Source organism: Odontesthes bonariensis, chromosome 7 (assembly GCF_027942865.1).
Source record: "Odontesthes bonariensis isolate fOdoBon6 chromosome 7, fOdoBon6.hap1, whole genome shotgun sequence".
Classification (NCBI taxonomy): Eukaryota; Metazoa; Chordata; class Actinopteri; order Atheriniformes; family Atherinopsidae; genus Odontesthes; species Odontesthes bonariensis.
Genome location: NC_134512.1, coordinates 11,492,375 through 11,513,973, shown reverse-complemented (window position 1 = coordinate 11,513,973; position 21,599 = coordinate 11,492,375). Strand labels below are relative to the sequence as shown.

The 21,599-nt window shown below is 40.8% G+C and overlaps 4 protein-coding genes across 4 annotated transcripts; 1 reads left to right on the top strand and 3 right to left on the bottom strand.

Moving 5' to 3' along the window:
* Window positions 1–219: 219 nt before the first annotated feature.
* On the bottom strand, window positions 220–2,864 carry LOC142384626 (E3 ubiquitin/ISG15 ligase TRIM25-like). The gene is made up of 6 exons (XM_075470921.1): window positions 2,240–2,864; window positions 2,067–2,162; window positions 1,529–1,774; window positions 1,287–1,440; window positions 1,141–1,209; window positions 220–1,058 (listed from the first exon to the last, which is right to left on the bottom strand). Exons 1-6 carry the CDS (start codon window positions 2,819–2,821, stop codon window positions 511–513), a joined length of 1,695 nt encoding a protein of 564 aa, XP_075327036.1. The 5' UTR covers window positions 2,822–2,864; the 3' UTR covers window positions 220–510.
* A 361-nt stretch (window positions 2,865–3,225) lies between these two features.
* LOC142384625 (E3 ubiquitin/ISG15 ligase TRIM25-like) lies at window positions 3,226–5,685 on the bottom strand. Its single transcript, XM_075470920.1, has 6 exons — window positions 5,064–5,685; window positions 4,760–4,855; window positions 4,456–4,689; window positions 4,214–4,370; window positions 4,084–4,128; window positions 3,226–3,998 (listed from the first exon to the last, which is right to left on the bottom strand). The coding sequence occupies exons 1-6, from the start codon at window positions 5,679–5,681 to the stop codon at window positions 3,478–3,480; spliced, it is 1,671 nt and encodes a 556-aa protein (XP_075327035.1). The 5' UTR covers window positions 5,682–5,685; the 3' UTR covers window positions 3,226–3,477.
* A 3,701-nt stretch (window positions 5,686–9,386) lies between these two features.
* On the top strand, window positions 9,387–12,510 carry tmem17 (transmembrane protein 17). The gene is made up of 5 exons (XM_075470919.1): window positions 9,387–9,566; window positions 9,747–9,850; window positions 11,676–11,789; window positions 11,879–12,022; window positions 12,164–12,510. The coding sequence occupies exons 1-5, from the start codon at window positions 9,452–9,454 to the stop codon at window positions 12,239–12,241; spliced, it is 555 nt and encodes a 184-aa protein (XP_075327034.1). The 5' UTR covers window positions 9,387–9,451; the 3' UTR covers window positions 12,242–12,510.
* A 1,431-nt stretch (window positions 12,511–13,941) lies between these two features.
* agbl2 (AGBL carboxypeptidase 2) lies at window positions 13,942–21,463 on the bottom strand. Its single transcript, XM_075470871.1, has 21 exons — window positions 21,455–21,463; window positions 19,653–19,782; window positions 19,158–19,331; window positions 18,854–18,961; window positions 18,537–18,684; window positions 18,155–18,410; window positions 17,521–17,922; window positions 17,187–17,329; window positions 16,742–16,901; window positions 16,450–16,576; window positions 16,257–16,357; window positions 15,940–16,052; window positions 15,744–15,822; window positions 15,508–15,642; window positions 15,362–15,433; window positions 15,168–15,260; window positions 14,894–14,990; window positions 14,645–14,749; window positions 14,524–14,554; window positions 14,230–14,423; window positions 13,942–14,138 (listed from the first exon to the last, which is right to left on the bottom strand). Exons 1-21 carry the CDS (start codon window positions 21,461–21,463, stop codon window positions 13,942–13,944), a joined length of 2,874 nt encoding a protein of 957 aa, XP_075326986.1.
* Window positions 21,464–21,599: the final 136 nt, after the last annotated feature.

The window sequence follows — 21,599 nt, the reverse complement described above, 5'->3', positions numbered from 1 at the left end:
ATATTTTCACACTGGAGTATAAGTTTAATCACTCATCACTTACAGTGAAAGCAAATTAAGAAGAGATCTTTAAAAAAAAAAGGCAGAATGACTTCTAAAATCAGCATTGATTTGTTTTGCACTCATGAAATGTGTTAGCTAATATCTTAAAACACACATGTGAAAAGCTTTTTCAAAAAAAATAAAATAAAAATAAATAAATAAATAAATAATAAAAAAAAAAATTAAAAAAAAAAAAAAAAAATCAAGAATAACATTTGAGTATGGTCTTTGAATCTTTCAGCAATATTCGTAAAAAATAAGCCAGAATACATCAAAGATGAATCTGGATCCCTCTATTGAATTTCCACTTGAACACAACAAAATGCCTCAAAAATCAATACTTACATAAAAATCTCTCAAACTACACAGATAAGTAAAGTTTTGCATTAAGTTAATATAAATGCTCTTAATTGTGCTGTTTTGTTTTAATCCCTGATTATGAAATGGCCAGTCAGTCCTGAAATATTGTTAATTAAAGTTGTCAGAACTAATGGTACACATTGTCAAAGTTGCACCTAAATCAACAGAAAAGCCTGGATAGAGTGGCTCAGTGAAGGTGGTCTGGATTTGGTGCAGCAGTGTCAACCTGTCTGGGCCTAAAACGCTGTAAAAACTCAACTTTCCTTCCCGATACTCTAGGTGCACGCCTACTCTGCGGCAGCGAGCCGGAGGAATCTGACCTTTGTGGAGATTATTGTGCCAAAATGTGCAAGCAGAGTGAGAGCAGGTTAACTTCCAAGACTCCTTATTATGGCCAAAACAGCTCTCTTTGCCTGACCCCTTTCTTTTTATTCTTTTGTACGACACAGCCACCTCCACGATGCCACCGTCCCACTCCACCTCCCAGTAGCAGTTTCTCGTAAGGCCCTTTTTGCACAGAGCCTGGTAAAAGTTAGTAAATCTGTCAGGGTGATCAGGATGACCTTGGTCACTGTTACCCCACGATATCTCTGTCTTTGTGTTTGACAAGTACAGACATGCTTGTACTGTGCAGGGATCCACTTTCAATGCAGTGTCTGCAAGGGGAGATGAAAAAAATAATTCACCTGGTGGTGTTTTCATGTATGCTTGAACAGATATTCAGATATTCTTACTTACATTCTGAAGAAATGTCTTTTCTTGATGTTATTTCCCTATAGTCCACCTCAAACTTTGGATTGAAATCAACTGGGAAAACAAAAAAATACTCTCAGGAAACCAACCAATCCAATAAATTCCATTTGAAAATGATTTATCATACTTACTTGCTGTTCGTTCGGAATCAACGAGTAATTCCTTTTTTTCTTTGTCGCACATATTTTTCAATTTTTCGTTTTGTGCAGAGACAAACTCTGCTGGCGAGTTGAGCCCTTCCTGTGAGTCTGTGAACACAGGGAGTCCATTCAGGGCCTCAAAACCCTAGGCCAAACAAACATAAAACGCATACATTTTTAGGTGAAGCTGCACAAATTAACAACAAATTGTCACGTAAAAACAGAGAAATCACCTGAAGAAACTCAGTGGGATCTTCTATTAGAGAAAGCTGGCGCAATTTAGTCTCCATGCCCCTGAGCTTGTAGATGTCACGTTCCAGCGGACCAAGGTGCCTTTTAGTCCAGTCTACTCCATCTTTCTCCAGTTCTCCAACTTTTTGTCTCATCTCAAGGCACTTCCTCTCCACAGAGCTGATGTATAAACGTATGTGTTCATCGCATTTTCGCTCATAGTCATCGCATGCCTCCCAGGCTGCAGCCTTGTGGGAAACAAGAACCATTAGTCCCAGCATTACTTATAACATTTGGAGGTACAGTTCTAAACAACTATTTTACTATTTTCATATGCTAATGTGACAGACTGTAAAAGTGACAGGAAATTTCCCAACAGGAAATAACAGCTGTAACCCATGCCTCAATCTAGTTCCTCTGTTCTGCTACTGCAACTGACCCAAACGACATACGTTTATAATCTCATATCAATCTTTAAAAAGTTATAAATGTGGACAGTCGACAGGAAGGGGATACTTATGTTTGAGTATGAAAACGCACTCTTATAGCGTCTGCAGCATCCTTTAGCTCTGTCATTTTGCTCTCCGCAGCCAGCACTCTGTCTGTGACTTCCTGTCTTGCCTTTTCCACTTTTCTCTGTTAAAACAGAAATCCAAGAATTATTCGGTACCTCTGTAACAAAAAACCTTCAGCATGGGGCTGAACTGAATTACCTGAGTTGCCTCCATTTCTGTTTTGACTGCCACAATGTCGTGACTTTTGTGTTCCACCACACAAAGTGGGCACAAAAACTGCTGATCGGTGCGGCAATAAATCTCCAGACGTCTGTCGTGACAGCTGCAGATGTTTTCTTTGACCCTTGTGGAGGCTTGGATCAGATAGTGCTTCTTCAGCGCTGGCACCTCAAAATGAGGCTGCAGATGAGTCTCACAGTAAGAGGCCAAACACATGAAGCAGAACATATGAGCTTTTCGTTTTCTTCCCTTGCAAACATCACAGTTCACATCCCCCGGTGCAGCAAAGGCATCATCATCCCCATCAGCAGCACTTTGACTGGTTTTCTTCTTCTGCTCCTCCAACAAGTTTGCCAGGACTGTGTTCCTCTGAAGAACAGGCCTTGTGTTGAAAGTTGTTCGGCATTGAGGACAGCTGTAGTGTGCTCTTCTGTTACTTCTTACATCCCAGTAGTCATTAATGCATTTCATACAGAAACTGTGTCCACATGCCGCCGTCACTGGTTCCACTAGTGTCTCTAAACATATGGAGCAGTCAAACAGATCCGAACTGTACGCCATTTTCTCTTGCTCAAACTAACAAAGTTACTTTCGATTTCCCTAAAGGAGTGGTTTGTTGGTAGCTTGCTCCAGGTGGGAGGGCACTCCAACCAGCTTTGTTTGTCTTAAAGTGAAACACAACAAAGTCAGTACCATTATCAAAGAAAAAATCAAAACTAAATGTTATAAATCTCCATGTAACTAAAACTTACAAAACATACTCACTTTCACTGAAAGTAAAACAGAATTGAGTTATAAAGCAGCTAACTCAATAGATCTTTGTTTGTAATATACCTCCTTGAAATGTGGAACATTGTGTGATACAACTGTTTATGTAACTATATGTCATGAATAAGTCATTTCATCACATTTTTGTACAGCTCTGGAATACTGTGTGAATACACTCAGACACTCACACACTTGACTGACAGAGTTTATCATGAGTTTATTTTAGTTCACCACCAGATGAGGGGTATATTACAGTGTTAAACACATCACATCTACTGTTTCTATAGCCTTGCAAACATTTAATATTTTCAAGAGCAAACTCAAGCTTTACTACAATAAGTGAAAATCATCAGGAGTAGTTTTAGAATGCACAACTTGTATTTTTTTAATACTGGTGTTTTAGACAGAGAACCTTATGTAATGTTGGCAGCCCTGACAGTCTGTGCCCTTTACTCTGGTGTGATTATTCTAACTGAGGATCCCCTGGAAACCATGAAGCCAGTGTACAGAGGCTGGGAGAACGTGGTCTGAACCCTGTGAAGGAGCCCCATCTGACCAGAATCAGACACATTGTAAAAGGACAGGCTCCCACCCTTATGGTTCAGATACACTCCCACTGTAGAGGAACAAGGGATGGGCATTCTTGTTTTGACTTCATTGTGCCAAAAGATGCACCCAGAATTCGAGAGGGAAATGCACCAGGACTGGTCAGTGTATCCAAAGCAACTTTCTTCCAGCTTTGCCCCTTTATAGCACACGGCCACCTCAACCCTGGGCCCTTTCCATTCAACCTCCCAGTAGCAAAGGCCAGAAAGACTTTCAGTGCACAACACTTGATCATATTTGATAAATCTCTCTGGGTGGTAGGGGTACTTCTGGGCTTTTTTAATCCAGGTCACTTTTTTGTTTCTCTCGGAGAGCAGCAAGTTTTCAAATGCAGTATCAGGATCCAAACTGAGGCAGCAGGAATCTGAAATGTGAGGAGATATTATACAGTGTTCACTACTGAACCACAAAGGCTCAATTGCAGAATATGTGTAATGTCAACAACTCACACATGATTAACTCTTGTCTCGTCTTTGGATCCTGGTCAACTTTAACTAAAAGCAAAAACAGGACATTCTAAAACGTATGATTAAATATATGCATTCAAATTACTATTTTTTTGTATAAAGGTGTCCTTACTTTTCTCTGACAGTTCTTCCAAGGCACCGGCCATGATTTCCATTCTGTCTTTCAAGTCTGAAATAATCTTTGTCACAAAGTCAAAATGTGTATGTAGTTGGAGGTTTAAATCAGAGGACACCTGAGGTTCTGTGCAGTCAAAAATGGGCTTGCATCGCTGAAAAACATGCAAAAAGAGAAACAGCATAAACTTCAGACCTACACAGTACATAATACATACGTGTGTATTTGTTTGTGTGTACCTGCAGGAAATGTATGTGATCCTCAGTCAGAGACAGCTCCTTTAGGTCATCTTCTCTCTTCCTCAGATCACCAATCTCCTTCTCAAGTCGATCTACGAGTGCCTCTGCCCGACTCACCGTAGTCTTCTCCTGATCTCTGATCAGCCCCTTCATTTCAGAGCGTCTTTTGTCTGCCATCAGGACAATTTCAGCATAGGCCTTTTCATTTCGATCGAGCGCCTCATCTCTAGAACACTGACAGTAATTCATAAAAAGTTAAATCAATCCTTTCACATGGACACAAGGCTTGCATTTATTTAATTACCTGCAGTGCTTTCATTTTCTGATTCAGCTGCCGCAGCTGCTTCTGTTTTTCTTGTATTCCTTGCTGGTACTCTTGTTTCTTCTTTCCAAATTGTTGCTAACAACAAAATCATATTAATCACTCTGCTGTTTGTTATTGAGCTGAACAGTGCATTAAGTATGTTCCTAATACTCCCGTTAAAGAAAAAGACTCTAAAAAGCTCTATAACCGACTGGACACTGAAATATGGAATCCACGCTGATTTTCACTATAACAGTTTTAAGTGGTCTAACAACTAACAGTGACCAAAAATAAATAATCATACTTGTTTCTTTTTCCTCTCTGCTGCAGCTGAGACGGTGTCATGACCTTTGTGCTCATCCATCACACAAAGCAGACAAATGCATTGGTCATCAGTGCAACAATAAACTTCGAGCAGCTTGTCATGTTTCGAGCAGATCTTATCTTGTATGCAGGCCGACACTTCCACCAGCTTGTGCCTTTTGAAAGCAGCAGACTCATAGTGAGGCTGCACGTGTGTGGCACAGTAAGAGGCCAGACACACCAGGCAAGACTTGACAGCTTTCAGCTTCCTCGCAGTGCAGAAATCGCACTCCACGTCTTCCGGACTGACTTCATCCTTCCCAGGAGAGCTGGGGGGTTCTGCCTCGGTCATGTTAAGCACCAAATCAGCCAGCATTGTGTTCTTGTTCAGCAGAGGTCTCGGGGAGAAACTGTATCTACACTGAGGACAGCTGTAAACACCTCTCCGATCCTCCTGGTCCCAGTAGCCATTTACACAGTCCATACAGTAGCTGTGGCCGCAGTGAAGAGTCACAGGGTTCTTCAACAACTCCAAGCATATTGAGCAGGATAAAGAATATGGTGCCTTACTTCTTCCAGCCATTTTCTTCACAGCAAAGGAGAAAGTGAGACACTGCATGTGTAACTTTCTCTTTCTCTGAAAGTGAAACTTATAAAAAGGGGAGTGACTTGATCTCTAACTGTGATTGTGTTAAATAACAATGTCCAGGCTTATGGAATTTTGCTTGTTTATCCACTGTTTATTCATTTGTTTAAGTGCTCTCGTGTGGTTTTGACTGTCATGTTAGGCATTGTAGTATCTTATTTCTGTTTGATTTCTGCATATTAGTTAGTTTTTTCCCCCTCTTTTGTAGAGCCACTTCCTACTTTCTGTTCAGTTTGTTTCCTATCCTTGATTAACACCTGGGTAGAGTTACTGATTGGCACTCCATTACCTCCATCAAAACATACCTTCAGGCTTCATTTGTGAATTGCAAACCTGTTGCCATTGTTGTGTTTGTTTTTCTTCTTCCTAGTTCTGCTTTCTAAGTTCAAGATGGTGTCGCGTGGGTTGCCTCTTGTTACCGCAGCACAGAACTTTTTTTTTCCTCTTTTTAGTGTTTTTATAGTGTTTTAATGTACTTTTTGTTGCTATTTTATAGATATTTCTGTCTGTTTTTGCCCCTTTTTACTTTAATTCTGTAGTGTATACTACACTTTTCATTCTGCTGCTGTAATAAGTAAATTTCCCCTTTGTGGGATGAATAAATTCTTTCAAGGTAAACACAAGAAACTTGTGCTAACGAAAAAAATAAAAAATAAAGGACCAGACTCAGTGAGTAATTCCCTATACTCCCTATATAGACCAGTGAGCAGTGCTGACCAACATATCATTGGGGTCATCAGGTGGGGACCTCCTTTCATCAGTGTTTCGTCTAGTTGGGCCTACGACACCTCCAGGAGGCTAGACAGTGAACACTGGCGTCCCAGAGTCACCCCCCTAATGCCAGCCATCACTGCTCCTCACACCACAACAACCATCTTTTACAGCCACAAGCTACCTCAGCCTCTCACCAACTGCACACCAGTCACAGCGGGGTGGGGATGCAAACCCTGGTTCGGGTAGGGGGAGAAATAAAAGAGGTAAGATAAGCGGGAATGGGATTCAAACCCTGGTTCGGGTAGGGGGTAATGAAAGTATAGAAGGTGCCAGAGGTGGAGGCAGGACAAGACACACTATCAGATTCAACAGACAAACTCACCTAAACAGTCCTATAATCAGCAAAAATGCCACCAAAAACTAAGCCATACACCTCACTCAAAGCCAACTCACCCAAAATGGCCACCTGATTTCAAAAGGATCACATGGGCCAAACCCTCCACTTAAATATCCTGAATTTCTTCTTTGCTTCTTCCAAAAGTCTGTTTACCCTGAGTGCTCCCCCCTGCTGGGCCCCCAGCTGCTATTGCTTCTTCTGATCCAAATCCACTGACTGGATTTAGCTGCTTTATCTGACAGCTCTTTCACTATTTTTCTCACATTCTGTCCACTTACACCCAGCTCCCTCAACAATGAGACAACAGACTTTGCAACAAATCCTCTACATCCTACTTCCACTGGACAGATTCTAACCTTCCATCCTCGCTGCTCTGCTTCTGCCCCCAACTCCACATACCTAAGCTTTTTCCTTTCATATGCTTCTGCTAGTAATTCCTCCCATGGAACAGTCAGCTCTATGAAATAGACTCTCATTCTGCTCCTAGACCACAAGACTATAGCAGGCCTTAGGTTTGTAGAGGCTATCTCCTGGGGAACAACAAGCTTATTTCCTAAATCTACCTGCATCTCCCAATCACAAGCATCCTCCAAGCTGCCGTGCCTCCTTATCGTCTTATTAACTTTCTCCCCCTCTTGAACAAACTGAATTGATACTCTCTTCACCTTAGACCCTCCTAAGTTTACCTGCCTTCGTTTATCTTCAATACCTGCAGCTAAGCTTCTTAATACTTGGTCATGTCGCCATGTATACCGGCCTTGTGACAGACTAACCTTACAACCTGACAAAATATGCCTTAGAGTTGCAGTACCTGAACATAACGGACATAACGGGTCTCCATTTACCCAGAGTTTTAGGTTCTGGGGAGTTGGCAATACATCATATGTTGCCCCTATCAAAAATCTAATACTCCTTTCCTCCATACTCCACAGTTCTTTCCAACTAAGCTTTTTCTTCTCTACACCTTCCCAATTCAACCACCGTCCCTGCTTAGCCTGAGCCACTGCCTTTGCACCCCTTAACATTTCCTCCTGTCTACGAACTTGCTCAACAACTAGCTTTCTCTTCTCCTTGGGACCTGCTCTACTCCACACTGGTTTGCCTGGGCCAAGTCCCAAGCCTCCCCGGCCTATTTGCACATTACCCACAATCTCTGTATGTCTAAGAGTTGCTTCTGCCTCCTGAGCTGCCATTCTTGGTTTCCACTTCCTCCCCTTAGTTGGGTTTGGAACCACCTTACTGACTACCACATCTTTACTCCCAGCTAACAGGAGCTCCGTCCTAACTTTAGTACATTTAAACTCCTCTACTAGACTAGATACTGGGAGCTGGAGTATGCCCTTCCCATACAGTGCCACAGTACTTAAGCATCTAGGAACACCTAGCCACTTCCTAATATAAAAACTAACTAATCTTTCCATTTTCTCTACAACAGATATTGGAATCTCATACACAGACAGTGGCCACATCAACCTAGGAAACAATCCAAACTGCAGACAACACAGCTTCAACTTTCCTGGATGTTCTGATTTATTTATTCTATCCAGTCCCTCAGCAACATCTTTCCGAAACTGCACTGCCCGCTCTCCATCATTCATGTCTGCCTGATACCACCTGCCTAAACTCTTTACTGCCTTTTCCCTAATTATTGGAATGCTTTCTTCATCTATTACAAACTTTCTATCACTTAATTTCCCTCTACTTATTGAGATACTTCTAGACTTAGTAGGTTTGATTTTCATCCCAGCCCACTTTAGATTTTTATTAAGTCTCTCAAGTATAAAATATCTAATATAATATAATCTATTGTGGATGTGTGTTTTCTGGGCTCCCTGCCACTGTGGCATCTTTTGCTTAGTTTCACTAAAGTTTCTTCATATCCCTGCCTGCCCTCCTCTCATCTGTGAGCCAGCATTTGGGTCCTCCCCATCAAAGTAACACACACCTCTTCCAAAATAGTCTAATTCATTCATACAAATCCAATTAGAAAAAAAGAGTTTAAGAGTTAAATTGGCAGTGTGCAAAGTATATTTAATTTTTTTTTTTTTTTTTAAGAGGATTATCCAGGAAGTTATGGATGTGTACTTGGGTCAAAATTATTTCTTTGTGCATCTGTAAGTTTTACGATTTGGTGCTTTTGTCCTTTAAAGTACTTTTTCGTTGTTTGTTTACAGCAAATTTCAACAAATCTGTGCATAATGCATTCTTTTTGTAGGCCTACCTTGTAAACTTGTAAAAAATGTCTAAATGTTTGTGATCGACCATGTGGGGGTCCATGGCGTTATATTAAAAGGTTTTAGTTATAAAATAGATGCTAGTTTAGCCATTTATTCGTCGACACAGTGCCAGACAAAAAGATATGAAGAACAATATTTATCCTTGTTCTGGGAAATCAAAGAACATTAGCACATTTGTAATAATCATTGTCGTGGTGTTGATAATCAACCTGTAAAGTTATCTTATCATAATGTAGTGTGTGAAAAGATGAAAATGTGTTTTTATGTTGAGGACAGACAAAGAGTTCTATGGTATCCATGGAAACGAAAGCAGCGTTCGGTGCCCTCACAACAAGGAAGAGGCGGAAGCGTTTTTCCTGTGGATATGTTGTTTTTAGCAGAGGGTATCTGACGCGATGGAGTTGCCGGAGACGATTAGAAGACGCTTAGAGGACTTTTCTCGCAATGTTCTATTTGACCAGAGTTGGACTGAGTCGTTCTCAAAAGATAACGACACGTTTTTGCCTCACGGTACTAAGAAATGCAGATAACGCCAGAGACGAATTAGCATGCACGTTAGCATTGATGTAGCAACAAGAACCCCGCAGAACTGCGTGAGCCATGTTTGTTTTGAATCAGGATGTACAGTTTCTGAGGCAGAATTTGGGGTTTTCCCATCTTTTTTACGTTCTGTTGTCTTTATGTTTTCAGACAAACGGGTTTTGTCCAGCCTCCAGCTCCAGATGTCTTTGTACTTTAACATGTGGTTCTTCCCCTTGTGGTGGATCAGTGAAATTGCAATGCTTCACCTCAAGGTAAGACAGATTAGGACGGGAAGGTGAGTGAAAGACGGCAGAGAACGAAGGAGAAATTTTACCTGTGTCAAAGTCTAAAAAATGTTATATTCTGTGTTGTTGTCTGCCTTTCCTTTTCCACTTTTGATATTGCTTTGTAGGGCTCATTAAAAGGGACACATTTCAGACTACTTCTGGTGAAGGATACACAACCCCTGGCAAAAATGATGGAATAACGACACTTGGAGGATGTTCACTCAGCTAGTTCAGTTGGTAAAAACTAAAAAGAAAAGACCGATATGACACAAAGCACTTTTATTTCATAGCTGACCGTCCTGGCTTTGTAAAACATGCTTCAAAAGGTTTTAATACGATTGTTGTTATAAAAAAAATTGCCAAGCATTTTTTTCAGATCAAATACAGGTTTCAAAAAAATAGTACCGGTTCTATTAATGAGTGATTACTGTTATGACAGAGTAGATTTGGCACTCAGATGACACAGTCAAGTCGCATATAAGATGCTCCGTCTTTATAATAAATGACCAGTGCTAAAAACAGTTTCTTTATTCAAATGAAGAACAAAACACTTTGTAATTTGCCCTCCTGAACAAATACTTCTGCAAGTTTTAAATGTGTAAATGAGTCTGCGGTTAAAATAAATAGTTTGCAGCTTTTTGAGCTGTTGCACCTGTCTGATTGACAGGAAACATGGCCCCAACAAGAGTCAAAGGAAATGATTATAAAACTCCTTCAACAAGGTCATTTGACCCGGAGTATGACTGTTCCCAGTCATTTGTGCACACGTCCACAAATTGAAAGCCAGTAAAAGGTAAAGGACCAGTGGAGACCTCTACATTAAATACACAGGTATACTTTGAAATTTTGTACATTTTTGGGTTGAGGTTTGGTGATGCTGAGGACATTTTTCAGGATGATAAAACGTCTTCACACAGAGCAAAGAGTCTTCAAACATTTTCAGGAAAGACTCAACAACATGGCCAGCAAACAGTCCGGATCCGAGCCCAAGAGGAAAAATGGTCCATGGCAAGGCTCCATCCTGTAAAGCTGATCCATCAACTGCTGTACAAGAAAGTTAGAACCTGATTAATTAAGAATATTGTTATTCATTAGTGAAGTCCGTGCCGCAAAGAATTCAAGCTCCTGTAAAAGCTAGAGGAGCTGAAACAAAGTGTGGGCCACGGTGGGATTCTTTTGGTTTGGGATTCCGTCATTTTATTTTTCTCTACTTGAGCTGAAAATAAAGCAAAAACTTAACAACAATTTAGATTAATTTATTTTATTTTAGGTGTTCTTTACAAAGCAGGAATGTTCCGCTATTTAATATGACTGTGTTGTTTCTTTGGTTTTCTTAATTTTTCACAAAATAAATTAAAAAAAGCCGAATGACCATTGTCTAAGTGGGGCAGTTCTATTGTTTTGGGGGTTTTTCATTTGCCAGGGGTTGTAGCCTTGCAGGAAACAGCTTCTGATTGGGCAATTGATGATTGACGTGCCTTTGGTAACTGCGGTGCAGGTGTTGGAAAATGTGTTTACAGTCGCAGACATGTTGCATGGGAATAATCGAGATCATTCTATGTTGATAAGAGTGTCAAAAAACAACAGAAGCTTTTCTGAAAGTTCAGCTAATTGAAATAGTTTAAAAGAAAACCTTAATACTGATCAGTAAATATGTCTGGAGTGCTCAAAATGACTGTGATGTTTCACTGTGTCAGCCTGCAACATGTGACTGTTTATATATTTTCTTTCATCGACATAAAAAATCTCAAATCACACACAAAAAAAAGCTTTGTCTACTCAACCTTGCTGTGGTTGTCGTTTCTACCAGTATCCTGCCTTACCAGACTACTACAAGTTCATCCTTGTGACTGTTCTTCTGCTGATGACGCTGATCGAGGCCATCAGACTCTATCTCGGTTACGCCGGGAACCTCCAAGAAAAGGTGAGACATCTCAGATGGGCCCAAAGACACAGTTGATGTAGAAACCTACTGACGGGCAGATTGAAGTGAGTGTAATGTGTTTGTGCAAGGTCCCGGAGTTGGCCGGCTTTTGGCTGCTGAGCATCCTGCTGCAGTTCCCACTGATCCTCTTTCAGCTCTTTAATGAAGCCATTCTCGTACAGCCTTTGGAGAGAGGCGTCCACATAGTTCTCGCCATATTCATACTCACACAGGTATGAGTCCTAAAAACGGAGTGATGCAGCTCTACCATTTCCACTTTAAGTTTAAACTTATGTTACTGTGTTTTGTGCATGTTTTCGTTAAGTATGTGTGACTGACTGAGTGAAATGTGTTTTTACTCCTGAATTATCCAGGCCCTCTCTGGCTTTGTGGCCCTGCGGGACATGGTCAGATACACACAAAGCCAATTTCATCTCCGACAGTTTGACTGAATTCTGAAACTGATGTCATGGAGTGGCACCCGGAGATATATCTTACATATGTTTTACAAGCAGTATGTGATACATATGTGTTTTAACATATTTATTTTTGTATTTTATACACGTCTGATGGGATTGTATCATTGTTTTTGTAGTTTTTGCAGTAAATTCCTGCACGATGAGCACCCTGTGTGTCATTTATTTGGCAGCTGATCATCGACTACCTATCAGCACACTCTTTGAATAATAAGCATTATTGTTTGCTGTCAGTAAATCTTGTCTCATAACTACACAAAACAGATGTGCAGAAAACCATACAATCAATCCAGGATCAATGTACAGACCCAACACATCAGCCAAAACATCAAAACCGCTGACAGATTAAGGGGAAAGCTTTGTTCAGGTAGGAATCCCTGGTTCAAAACTGGTCAGGAACTGCTTGTGAAACACTACAAAAGAAGTCAAGGTGTTCGCCTGGCCCCCAAATTTCCCAGATCCCAGTCTGACTGAGAATCTCTGGTACAAGCTCAAACCTTTCTAAGCCTCTTCCCAGGGCTCAAAAGGCTCTGAATTCTTGTTCCATCTGGTCAGTATTAGACTGTCAGCTTATTTATGCATGATTACATCAAAGATTAAAATGTTTTTAAGTGTTTCCTAAATGTTTTCACTTCTCACTTATTCATACATTACATCTCATCTGTGTCTCTGAGGTGTAAATCAAAGTAATTTTATCTGAGTGGATCTCTCTGTAAATATCATATCTAACCAGACGAGCTTCACTATAACCTCTAAATTATTTAAAAGTTTCAGAGTGATTTAGAAAAGTCCTTTTAACAGTATATTTACTGAAATGCCCAACAGATTGATCAGGCAGACTCAAAACAATACAGTTCAGGTCCTTACTAAGACCAGAAAGGTGGATCGTATCATTTCACTTCTGAGCTCTCTACATCGGCTTCCTGTTCATCAAATAGTTGATTTTAAAATACAGCTGTTGGTTTATAAAGCTAAAAAAGGTTTGGGGCGTTATAAACCTTCAAGACATCTCAGGTCATCAGGAACAGGTTTGCTTTCTGCCCCAAAGTCAGAACTAAACACGGAGAAGCTGCTTTCAGTTTTCATGTACCGTACATGTGGCACAAACTCCCAGGTCAACTGTTGCTTCTTTAAAATCAAACCTTTAGACTTTCCTGTTCACTGCTGCATTTGATAGTTTTAGTTAAATTGTTAATTTATTAAGTTAATTTATTTGGGCCATTGTTTAATTGTGCTACAGAAACACATTTGCACCTTGCTTTGCCCTCACATCACTGGCTTGTGATTAGTGACCAGAATCAGTTTGTAGTTCTCTGTTAAGAAATGTTCTCACCTGAGGACAGAAAATGAAACCTGAAGACTTTCTTGTGACCACTGCCTTGTATTTATCTGTATTTGTGTAGCTTTCTCTCTCAAAGTGATTGTGGCTGTGATTCTTAGCATGAAACCACTCTAACCATGACATGTGGACATGGTAGCTTTTGCCATTATTGTGCCCTAATCTCGTGAACAACACTTTTATCAACTCTGTTTGCTTTATAAATACATTTGACAACTAAAGGGGATTTGCATAGTTTGAGGAAAATGAGAAAGGAATGACCTTGGAGACAAAGCTGCAGTTATTTATTTATTATCAAAAAATACAAAAATTCAACTGCAGTTGCAAACAAAACATTTCACTGAGACAGTGAATGAGAGTCAGACTGATAGAGGTCATGAGATTTAAAGGTAAATAATCTTTTTCCTCTCAGATCCCTGGGTACAGGCACACAGACATTGTTGCATGATTCAGTTTCTCTCAGGGGGGTGCCAGGGCTGTGATCTCCCTGGTTCTGCTCACCAAGTGGTTCACATGTCATCTTTGAGAGATTCACTGACAAAATAAGATAACATGGTGGTGAGGTTTGCCTAATGAAACTTAGTTGACACGAAAAATAACTCTTAATCGATGTGTGCAGATGAACCTTCAGAAGAATCCGGGTCCTCATTCTGCCATCTGGTCTCAGTTCTGTCTGTGTTCGAGGTGGAGGAGTCCTCTAACACAAAGTGGTGTCCCGAAGCCCGTACAGAATTTCTGCCTCTAAAGTTAGGCCGACCACTGGACTTGGCGGTGGAAGTCGTCGGCAGGCACTTCGTTGGAACAATGGCTGGAACCATACTGACATGCATGGTGATGGAGAAACACAGCACCTCTGAATCTGAACATATTCCGCATGTACTGTCTATTAATGAAGACATAATGAGTCTGTGAAGTTTACCTGCAGGGCGCAGTAAAGAAAGGTGGTAACCCTGAAAGAGAGAGATAAGTTTCACTACAAAAGAGCTACAATTTGAGAAAAGCTACAATTGACTGAGAAACTTCTGAGCATGCAGACTAACCTCTGCAGATTTTATAGGGGGAATTTGCTGGAGGTGGAAGGAATGCACTCAAGTGCAGCAGCTGAGAAGAACATTTCCACTGTCTTCTATCTGTCACTAAGTCACCTGTGCAGAAAGTCAGACATGTACTCGCCGCTACAGAGAGATTTCCTGATGCTTTAATGGTTACGGATTATTCTGTCTTGATCCAAAGACTGTGTCTCCAAAATAAACCGTACAAAATACAGCTTACCGCTAAAACAAGCCTACCTGAGGGAGGTGACGCAGCTGAGTGCGTGTTGCGATGTGGACATGCTCTTGTCTTGCGATGCTGGAAAGATGTCCTTAAGTATTCCGCACGGTCTTCCTAAAACACAAATTGGCACATATCCCAAATTTAGTTTCATAATTACGAATAACATTTTGCTGTTCTAAATGTCAAAAGTCTGCAATTAGTTTCATTCTAAAGGTAACAAATTGGTTGCTATACAAACATGGCTGTTGTGTTATCATGCAGAATAGAGAGTGGGGTGATCTCATCTACCTCGATGGGCTTGCAGCCATGCCACAGTGTCACTTGGCTGACCGCATTAGCGGTGGGAGTAGGGATCCCAGCCTTTCTTATCAGGTCATTAAGCTTAATAAAGAAAGAACTTTTAAAAGTCACACCTCATTAAATTTCACTTCTTCACCCGGTTGTCTCTGTCTCTTAAACATATTTTACTCTTAGTTTCATACCTGCCATTTCCTCGTTCCAACAGGCTTCTTCTGGATGCTGTCTTGTGTGTTGTCACAGAGCAGGTTGGACTCCTGCAAAGGCCACTCACCCATCAGTCTTATCAATGTATTAACTCATAAATATGCAAAGTGAAAACAATGATAACTCTTAGTCTCGTGATATTTTTGCTGCTGCTTTGCAGGACCTTTGGCTCTGTGTTGTTTCTCACTGTGTCTGGTTGCAGCCTGCTCCTTTCTTTGCGACTCTTCAAGCGTTTCTTTTTCTTTTTCTCCGGCGTTTCCTGTGCAGGAGAGCAATGTGAGCATGTGGTAAACTGATAGCAGAGTCAAACGAGATTAATCTTTCAAATAAAATGAGCCAGTGTCAGATGTGTCAATATACCTGTGGAAGGACAGACTGTGGCTGGTTCAGTAAATTAATCGGAAGTCCGTCTGAATCTGAACTGTTGGAACCACTGGTGCTGTGGACACAGAGGAAAGATATTTACATTCCTACTGAATGAGAGCATGCTTTATATCAGGCTCATGTTTCCTCGGTGTGGATAGCATGGGATTTCATAAAATAAGTACCACATTACCTTGTTTCCAGGTCAGACACAGAGAAGTTACAGTCAGTGCTCAAATCCTTGCCAATTCTTTCTCTGACGTCCTTCCTCAACATTGCTCCCAATTCTGTCAAACAGTAACTGACCTAAAATAAAAAAAGACACAGAAGACAAAAAAGCACAATGCACACATTTAAATACCAGACTTTAGAATTCAAGTTTTTAAAAGAAGAGCATCCAGGTATGTATAAGGTGTTAAAATGTCTTCTCTTGGAGTGAAGTAGAGGCTCAGTAATGTAGCCCAAGTTTTCTGCATATGTTCTGGTGTGACACGTTGCTATATCTCTCACCTTTGTTGGATCTGGGTCGCAGAAGTCCAGCAGGGTGTCACAAAAGTAAAAGCCCAGGGACTTCAGGTCTCGAGTGGTAAAATGAGTTCCTTTTCTATTTTCTAAAGTTAGAATAGACTATATTGTAGAATCTTATGCACGATACACACAATTACACAAAATACATGCAGACATTCACAGAGCTTATACTCACCCAGAGTGGAGCCTCCAAAGCTGGCCTCCATAGTGTAGCTGTTTTTGATGCCGAGTCTCCACATGACGATTCGTCCTGTGCCCTCTTTGCTCTTCCGGACCCGGAATTTACAGCTCTGAAAGGAGAACTAAGGAAGAGAGGGACTTTGAGTGTTGAGTGTATAAACCAATACCATGAATACAATCTCTAAGAGGTGGTAAATGTGTACTAATGTAATGCATGCAATATTTTAAAGCAGCAGCAATGTTTTCAATGTTTTTCAGGCAAATAAACATTTGAAAGGTTACTTGACCTTATTACTGGCATTTTTGCTCATCATTAATGGAAAAACTCTCTCTTGAAGTTTGAGGGAAGCGTCACTTCGGTTATTACATCCATACATGAAGACGTTGTTTTTACGGCTGTGGCCATGAAAATCACAGTACAGAAGTACATCCATTTCAGCCTTTAGTCTGGGGAGGGTGTGGCAAAACAGAACCACAGTTACATGCAGAAGAAATCGTGGTCAACTCTCCCAAATCCAATAACCAAAGCGAAGGATACTGCAGGCAAACACAAGCTGAACTATTCTTGGGAAACTAAATATTTGAAAGTTTTGTTATTTTAAAACGGGAGGCATTTCACAGTGAAGTAAACATCAAAAGGTAATCCTGAAAGCAGGCTAAAATTAAATTTCTACAGTCAAAGCTCCCTCATATACCATCGGTTTGTTTGTTCATGCATGTGTAATGAATCACCTTTCCACCATGTTTCGGGTGTGCCACACACAAGGAAAGGAATCCCTGAGCAACGTCTTGTAGTTTCTGTTGAGGTCCCTGCCTGCCAGAGAGCAGCGGTAGTTGCCCACCACCACACCATCTGGATTCAGCATTGGCACCACCTGCAGCACCACAAAAAAGGAACCAACAGATTAAGTGTACCCCTCTGAATGTAAAGCAAAAATGCAGAAAACTTTGATAGGAATATACTTTACTGAATACATGGTACTAACTCACAAAATATTGGCCTCTTCAAAGTAATTCACAAAGGCAACACAACCAAACTGCAATGTATTTTGTTGATGATGAGCACCTTGAAAACAAAATTATCCCTGAGGAGTTGAGCATCATCTGAATCCCCAAGCAGAAAGTCCAGGAATCCCTCCATCATCCAGGAGCCATTGGTTTCCCCAGGGTGCACTCTGGCTGTCACCACCACAGCCTTCTTGTTGCTGCCTTCCAGCCTGCCGGCCCCCCTAGACGTTATGGTTACCACATATACAGCATTCCCGGCAAGGCTGTGGCACAGGACCCGCACTTTACAGTATGGCGTCACTGTTGGATTGGAAGAAATCCGCCTAAGGTAGCGCTGCAGGTGTGAATATGTGTAGGGGTAGCAGTGGGCCAGGTAGCAGGTGTCTGAGTCATACGGGAACTGGAGAGTCCAGGTGAGTGAGTGCACGGTGATGGTGTCACTGTTGCTCTCATTTGCATTCTAAATAGACACAGAAACAATGTTTATAAATGAAATTCTGTCTTTTAACACAATTTCAAGTTTGGTTGAAACAAAGAGTAGAAATAATCAATTATATTCTTATAGGAAGTTTGTTTTGTTTGTACTGCCTGGTTTAACTCTGTAATCTGTTATCAAAGTTCATTTTCAATCTCCTAAATTGACACTGACCAATTGGACTGCACAAACTAAAGAGGATCCAGATGCCGCCTACCTGACTGCAGTTCCGATAATATCTAATATTGGAGCCTGTGCGTTGCCATCCAACAGCATTCTCTTCAGCGGCCCTCTCAGAGTACAGGAGTGGTCTCATGCCTTGAGAGTACAGGCTGCTGCTCTTCATCAGGTTGGTGATAGTGAAGCGGTAAGTCACTCCAGCTTTCATGTTCCTCACCCTGAAGTAAAACCACTGTGTGTGCTTCACGGTGTACATGTCCGTACACAGGGTGAGCTCATAGTCATAGACACCCCTGACCAGGCAAGACATACGAGTAGAGAGAAGGTTTACCGTGAGCTACAGTAAAAACTCACAAGGGGGATATGTTATAGCTAAAAATGTAGCAAAGACATTAATTGATTAGACTGCAGAGACTCACACTTGGAGTACCCTCTGAAGGTTCCCACTCTCAAAGCGTGACTCAAACTCAAGCGTGAAGTCTGTATGATTGACATGGGAAGTGGTGTTCTTTATGGGGTCTCTGCCTCCTCCGGCACGAGAGCAGGTGAAATAGGGACGCTTGGTTGCTTAAAACACAAAAATTGCTAGTTGAGTATCTAAAAAACACATTGAGATGAGGACCAAGGCACATAATATGCAATAAAATCATATAAGTAGAGATTTATACATTAATAAACAAATGTCTGGAAGATGCTCTCAGATTCATATAAGACCACCCTTCTTATTAGGAGTTACCAGGGTCACTGCAATAGACAACCTTCCCCCGTTGCTCTCCAACTGACATTGGTGTCCCTTCATTTCCTGTGGGCTGATAAAAAGGCTCTGGCTCCGGGGGGTCCCACTCTACAAAACACACATTATCTTTGTGTCATTATGTGTTTCATAACAAAAGGGCATAACAACGTTTAAACTATATCGCTTATTCCTCCTACTGAAGATTGGATATATTGTTTCTGCTTTGGAGGGTTTTGATAAGTCCTTGTGCATGTCAGAAACAAACTCGGTGACATAAAATTATGAAAAAAAAAAGAAAAATTACCTATATGCTGGATGATGTCACTGATGACCTCACATTCTATGGGCCATCGGGGGCGGGGGATAGTTGGAAAGTTTACGAGATCCAGCGGCGCCCGGAGACTCAGAACTGGTCGGCCACCATGGAAGTTTATGAGCAGCTGCCTGGTCCGAAGAGTCTGACTTAGCTCTATAGATACTGTGGGAACACACGTCACACCTTTAATAATGGTGTCTCATGTCCTTTTTCTTACAATCCTTATGTTTGTTATAATTGTTGCGCATTAAATCTGACCTTTGCCAAATTAACTTCATGCAATTTGATTATCTTGTTCACAAATGAGCTTGTTTAATATGTAATGCCATAAAAAATGAGGTGAGATAAACTTTCCCCCACACAGCAACACATTGCTTATCTCCACACAGTTCCTTTATCATTTTCACACTCATTTGTCAGCAACAGTTAAGCTAAATATAATATACACATCATCCAAATGCAGCCTAACTGTTAATAGCTTACACTGCCTCCTCCCTGCTAAATCATCCTCGTCTTCCTCTGTGTTGAAGCCATCAGTGTCCACTTTGTCCACCTGGAAGGTATTCCACAAACTCCTTATGGCAGAGAAAGCCTTGGCTGATGTTTTCTCTGCCTGAAAGCGAAAATATAAAGCCATCAGTGTCTTTGTCTTGTTCAGCAAACAGAGTGGAAACTGTACAGATTTGGCCAATGTTCAACACCAGGGTTGCAACGAGGACAGTAAACAAAAAAATAATGTTTCAAACATGTATGGATCTTTTAAACTGATGTCATCATATGCAGTACAGCATCACGCTCCAGGATGTAGGCATATCATTATCCAAGTCTAAACCAGAGGGTTCACGACAAAGTGTAAACCACTAATAATGTGTCAGATGGCCTTTAAATAAACCAGCTGGATGGATTCTGAAGGGTGCACAAATTTAAAGGACAAGACCGTTTTTTTTACATTGGGCCCTTGATTTCACATTATAACATGATGTTCTACTCACCCCTGCTTGTTGTTGGTAATTTGGAGCTGTTCCGAAGATATTCGAGAGGCGTCTGGCTGCTCTCTTGAGATATTCGGCCATGAAACGGTTTCCTATGGGCAACGTTATACAGGCACAAACTATGCTGTTTATAATTTATTAATTACTGTACACTAGCACTGATAACGTGGAGGTGCGTCGCTTACTTAAAAAAATCCGGGTTACTGTAATTTTGATTTTTTTGTCGTAAAGTCTGTGTGTGTTTGTCTGTGGGCTGTCTGTGGTAGTAGCACGATGATGACGTCAGTAACACACACTTTACGACAAAAATTCAAAATTACAGTAACCCGGATTTTTTTAAGTAAGCGACGCACCTCCACGTTATCAGTGCTAGTGTACAGTAATTAATAAATTATAAACAGCATAGTTTGTGCCTGTATAACGTTGCCCATAGGAAACCGTTTCATGGCCGAATATCTCAAGAGAGAAGCCAGACACCTCTCGAATATCTTCGGAACAGCTCCAAATTACCAACAACAAGCAGGGGTGAGTAGAACATCATATTATAATGTGAAATCAAGGGCCCAATGTCAAAAAAACGGTCTTGTCCTTTAACCAATTTTGGTAAATAATGCAAATAATGCAAGCCTCTCAAAATAAAACTGCATTTTATGCAAATATTCATAATGAATATGTTTATTGCTATCTTGTGTCAGTGCCCAAATATTTCAGCAACTATGATGTATATGTATTTGCATGTTATAAAATATAAAATAATCAGAACACTTCAATACAAATTGTTCTGTACATTTACTTTTTCTGTACAAGACTTTTGCTTTTTTTAAACATTGTTGAGTTGATAACTTCCACCACTGCTTATACTGTATTTTGGCCATGAAGTGACTTTCAAACCGCAAAATTCTCAACCTTCAGGGTGAATTTCCAGGAGACCAAAATAGTTTTAACGAAACTCGCATGGTACAGGAATGTCTCATTAGCATCTTCTCTCTGCATATACACACTTTAATTCTGCTAACTGGCCAATATATTCGCTACAGATTATGTCTTCCCATACTTCTACAGGACTAAATTTTAATTCTTTCATTTATCGCAGTCTGTAATCGTCACTATTACCGTACACCAGTTTCATTTGTGACTCCGTCCTTGCTGTTCCTTAATGCTAACGTTCTCATTAGCTTCTTTACTCAGTTACTGCTTCACACGACAAAATTTTCTTCTCTACAAGTTAAGTTAAGTTGACTTTATTGATACCCGAAGGTAGATTGTATTTGATGTTTTCTGGCGGACACTTACCTCGCTCATGTTTCATTATACCAGTTTCAGATAATAAATGAAAAATGTTTTCGTCTGAACGAGAAGCCTTATGGCCAACACGAGGGTCTGTAAGTAGGCGACGTTGCCAGGTAATCCAAAACACCGTGGTTGTCATGGAGACGGG